Here is a 4872-nt window from a genome sequence, read left to right as displayed (position 1 = left end):
TGAGACAAATGATTAAAACGTAGGCTCTTCCTGTGCGGCCCCCAGCTTGTCTGTGCTTCCCAAGGTCAGACGTTACCGTCTTTTTTTTTTTTTTCTCCCCGGCTCATTCTTCTGCGGTTTTTACAACTTGACATGAATTTGAACATGGCTTCTGTTTTTCACTGTGCACTGGAAGACCTGTGGTCCTTTTGTCCCGTGACCCTCCCCAGTCACGACTGTGTCCCACCCTCAGCTCACACCCCGTGGTCCGCAGTCAGGTCAGTCCGCTCGCTCAGCTCAAAGTGGAGTTTCCTTTCCCGTCCCATGCTTTTTTCCTGTTTTTCTTTTTTTTTTTCCCCTCTCAGTCAGTGGGGCCGGCGGGAGGAGGGCGAGGCTGCCTCTGCGGTCCCCACCAGGGTCCCCCACGCTGCCCACCCCTGCACGTCTGGAGCTGGGACGGTGGGCGCCGATTTCTTGTGCCTTTTTTTTTTTTTTTCTTTTTCTGTGGCGGCCACCGCGCATCCCCGCCCATCCGTTGTGGTTCATCAGCCGCTTCGGGCCCAGTCCGGACTCGGCAGCCCCTGCCCCGCGGAGGCCCCGAGAGCGGGGCCGGCCGCCCGCCCGCCCGCAGCGTGCGCCCGCCGTGCTGGAGAATAGTTTGCCATTTGAACCTCCACCCTCCTACCCCCGGTTAAGTAACGTCTCCTCACTTCATGTCGGTTAAGCTGTTAAGTCTTAGTCTTAATCTTAACGTAGCCGTACATGCTTAGTGCCATACGTAAGTGTTTCGTAGTAAATACAGTAATGTTAAGTAAGCTGTTTTTCCTTTCTCTCTGTGAATTTTTGTGATTAACGATCTCTCTTTAGATTTCTCTTCTCCAGGTGCTAAATTATATCACACAGGTACAGGCCATCCCGCAGTCAGAGGAGGGAGCGGGCTTCGCTCCAGTGGGGTGTAAACGAAGTTTCAGTGTGTTTCTGTGCCGCTTCCTCAGTGCTGATGTCGCCTCTTGACACAGACGCGTCCCTAGACGCCCCGCCCCGGGCTCCTTAACCACGAGTCACCGCCTCTTGCGCCCTAATGGACTGTGTGAGCCCTGTGGTTTCAGACACTCCTGCGCCCCGAGAAAACGTTACCTTGTAACATGCGTTCATCACCCGTGCCGTGTTCCACCGCTGCCTCCGGTCTTGTGAAGCCTCAGGATGTGGGGACCCCGAGGGCAGCTCTTAGATTCCCTGGGCCCATGCCCTCCCCGCCCCCCACCCCCTGCCCCCGGCCTCCTGCTGTCTTTGCCCTGGACCCGGGGCTTGGGGCACAGGCCGCACAGGCTGGTGGGAAGACTGCTTTGGACTTGGCCCTGGGGCCCGCATTCCCGTGTGGCGCACGCCATCCTCCGCTGTCGGGCTGTGCGGGTCTCCGTGAGTCCCCTGGAGCGCTAGGCAAGCAGAGGGGGGGAGCGACATCCAGAGCAGTGGCCGGTCAGCGGCTGTCGCAGGGCGCACGCCTACTTTACTTTACCGACAATTTCTCCTCTCGGAGGCCCCGCCCTCGGTTAGCTGAGTCAGGGTCCCTGCCCGTGTGCTGCGTGCGTCTGCTGGACAGCGAGCCCCGACTTCGGCCCACCCCGCCCGCCGCTGCCTGTGCTCACCTCGCCCCGTCCTCCCGCGCCCCCTCCTCTCCGGCTTCAGCCCCTCACCCTGCTCTCACGGTTCCATCTCTCCTCCCGCGCCAGGCGTAGCTTCTGTGCCTGCGTGTGCAGGGAACACGGCCGAAGGCTCCCGAATCCCAGCCGCCCCTCCCTGCTAGTCTGTGCCCCGAGTTTCCGAGCTGCCTTTTCCCGTTTCCATCCTTTTTCCGCTGTGGTTTCGCCTACCGCCTTTCCACGGGGTCCAGGTATGGCTGCCCTGCCCGTCCAGCACGGGCGCGCCACGTGCCACCTGCCCCTGTGTCCCTCTCCCCCCGTGCCCTTCCTCTGGCCCATCTGTCGTCCTCCGGGGTCTCCTGGCAGCTGTCTGCCACGCGCGTCCTTTCGTGCTCACAGCAGACGGGCCCCGGGAGCCAGCGCACTGGACTGAGGACCAGACACGCCACGTTAGCCGGGCGGTCGCGCTCACCCAGACCAACCAAACTTCGTTTATACTGCCACTTCCTTGTGTTTGGGAAATGCTAAATTTTTTCTCCTTTAAAATTCTCTTTTCGATGACATGGTGCCTCTTGCTCTTGCTGCCGACAGCAGAGTTGGCCTGCTGGAACCCGCCGTGGCCTGTATCTTTGTGTATTTTATTACGTAGATACGTACAGATAGGTACCTGTGTACATGCGTATGTGACCTTGGCAGGACTCCTTGGGCTTACCCAACGGCGTTGGATAAGCCTAGTGAGGCACTAACTGCGGTAGAGACGTACGCTAACGCGCTAGGACAGTACATGGCTGCTGTCAGCACTGGCTGTGAGGCGAATTGCGAGCCGAGGGGGAGGACCCTGGACTTCAGCGGAGCGGCACCCTCAGCGCCCGGGCAGAGCGCTCCACCCGCCCCCGCCCGCCCTGCTCTTCCAGAGAACGTTCCGGCACCGGCGCGGCTCCCTGCCTCGTTTATGGCCCTCGCCGTTGTGCCGCCCGGGCTGCCACTCCCTAAGAGATGCCCCGGCTGTTCCAAAGTGTCCCCGCGGAACCCTGGCCCGCGCTGGGCCCCGGGTGTCTGGCAGAGCCCTCCCCTCCCGGTCGCTCACCGGGCCGGCCCCGCTGCCGCCGCCGCCCTCACTCGCTTCGCTGAAGCCCCGGGTCGATCCCTCGGCCCGGCCCTAATACTGTCATCATCCTGTTTTGTGTCACAACACCCTGCTACCTTGATTCACTCTTCGTCGTTGGCTAGGTTTTGGATTTATTACTTTCGAGGACGAACAATCAGTGGACCAGGCTGTCAACATGCATTTTCACGACATCATGGGCAAAAAAGTGTGTAGTGGTAGTTTTATTTTACCTTCAGACCAAACCAAGTCTCAGGCAACTTAGGGATTTCACTGGAAACGACGACTCCTTCCCACAAAACAGCCGGGCGGGTGGCCCCTGTGTGGCTGGGCCTGCAGCGCAGGTGGCGGGCAGCGGGCGTTGGGCGGCGGGCCGGGCCGGGCCGGGCCGGGCGGGCCTCCAGTGAAATCGCGGGTTGCCTCAGGCTTGGTTCCAGTGACCACTCCTTCAGATGTCTGTCCTGCATTCCCGATTGTTCCATCCGACCCATGCTGGGTGGCGAACCTTTGAGGAGAGGTTCCCCGTAAAACTGAAAGAAACGTAAACATCCTGAAGGATTGGTTGTTTTCAATTGGGTCACTTACTGTGAAACCCCGGTACCAACCACATGCTCTCAGTAGTACTTAACTCCATGCAGTCAAGTGACCTCTGGTTGTCCCATCTTCATACTGTGTTGCTGCCACGGAGGTGACTGTGAGAGAGCCGCCCCTAGCTCCTCGTTGTCCCGGACCCTTTGAGCTTTGGAGGAGTCACTGTGGACGAGGAGCTGGCAGGGACTCTGCAGCGTGGGATTTCTCACAGTTCGCAGAGCCTTGGGGGGCCACATTTTTGCAGGATGCCAGTCTGGGTCCTTGTGAAACCTGCCCGGCGCACCCTGGCGGTGCGTGCCACCCGCACCTCGTCTGGCTCAGCGCGCCCAGCCCTTCTGATTGAGACACGAGGGAGCGTGGCCCCAGGGCTGTCCCCGCGCCCAGCCAGCCACTGCCCTGCTCCCTGCAGGGGCTCAGGTTTGGGCGCAGACTAGATGAATTCCGTTTGAACTTAAGTAAGTGGGGGACACATGTGTCACTCACGTGCAGCGGAGCTTCTGGTTTAAAGGCGGTGTGCGGATTTCGAGCATGCCCGCCCGCGATGAGCCCGAGGTCACGGGCCCACGTTCGACAGTTGCCATCCCTGTGACACTTAAATTTAGAAGCAGCATGGTCTCGCCAAGGGGCAGACGGGTCTGCTCGGTGCCCGGCTCTGTGTCCGCTCCGGGCTGCTCAGAGCGGGCACAGACAGATAGCTTTCCACGCCTGCGGGATCCTGGCTCCTGTCGCCCGACCTTCACTGGTCCCCGCCGGTTCTTCGTTGGGGATTTCTATCTAACGGGCTCAGGTCCCGCTTGTACTTAAAACTGGAGCCGAATGACGACATCATGTGCCCACAGGGAGAGGGTGAAGGAACTTTTTAAATTACAAGGCTTGCTCCGCTTTGTCAGCGGGAACCAGATCCCCTTAAGGAGAATGCGTGAAGCCTCACTGACTTGAGCTTTTTGAAACCGCCCCGTGGTCCCGCTGTCCCGTTGCCTTGGGCTGAGGGAGATTTTTTTTCCCCCATCTGTGGGGCGTCAGGTAGGTGTGGGTGCTTGAGCCTCTGCCCCACTTCCCGTTTGTTCTCTGAGAGGAAGGAGTTTTAAAGAGTTTTGGTCCTTGATGTTTAGGTCACCAGACTGAGACCCCAAAGGTGACTCCTGGCAGGTTCGCGGTCTCATTAAAATCTATAAAAAGAGAAAGTCAGGGTTTTTAGCTGCTGAGGCGGCCCTGGCATTGGGGCGCCTTTTTGTGGCCCCGCCCCCGCAGCCCCCTGCCCGTGGCCCGGCCGTGCCTCCTGCCAGGTCCAAAGAGGAAGTCCTGGGCCGCTGACCCAACACAGTATGAAGATTGCTTACTGGTTCAAATGTCCATTTTATTGCATGTTTGTTTACTTTTCGTTAGACGTAATGTAAGATTCTCTTTATCACATCCATTCCCTCTGACGTTATTTTGAGTTGAGATTCTCTAAGCGTTAGCCTGGGGAAGGTAAGTTTTTATCTTCCTTTAGACATTTTAAAGAAACCTAAGTAAACCAACCGTGTTTCTCAGGTATGAGCTGAAGGCGCAGGC

General features: G+C 58.7%; 1 protein-coding gene across 1 annotated transcript in view; it reads left to right on the top strand.

The window, feature by feature from the left end:
- DAZAP1 (DAZ associated protein 1) overlaps nucleotides 1–4872 on the top strand; it is a 21939-nt gene that overhangs the window by 11499 nt on the left and 5568 nt on the right. Inside the window, exon 7 of the mRNA XM_015585530.2 lies at nucleotides 2838–2935. Within this exon, the coding sequence (XP_015441016.1) occupies nucleotides 2838–2935 (98 nt within the window). The remainder of the gene's footprint in view (nucleotides 1–2837; nucleotides 2936–4872) is intronic.

This window comes from Pteropus alecto, unplaced genomic scaffold (genome assembly GCF_000325575.1).
Source record: "Pteropus alecto unplaced genomic scaffold, ASM32557v1 scaffold30, whole genome shotgun sequence".
Classification (NCBI taxonomy): Eukaryota; Metazoa; Chordata; class Mammalia; order Chiroptera; family Pteropodidae; genus Pteropus; species Pteropus alecto.
Note: the sequence above shows the minus strand (reverse complement) of the source record. Positions and strands in the feature narration are given on the sequence as shown.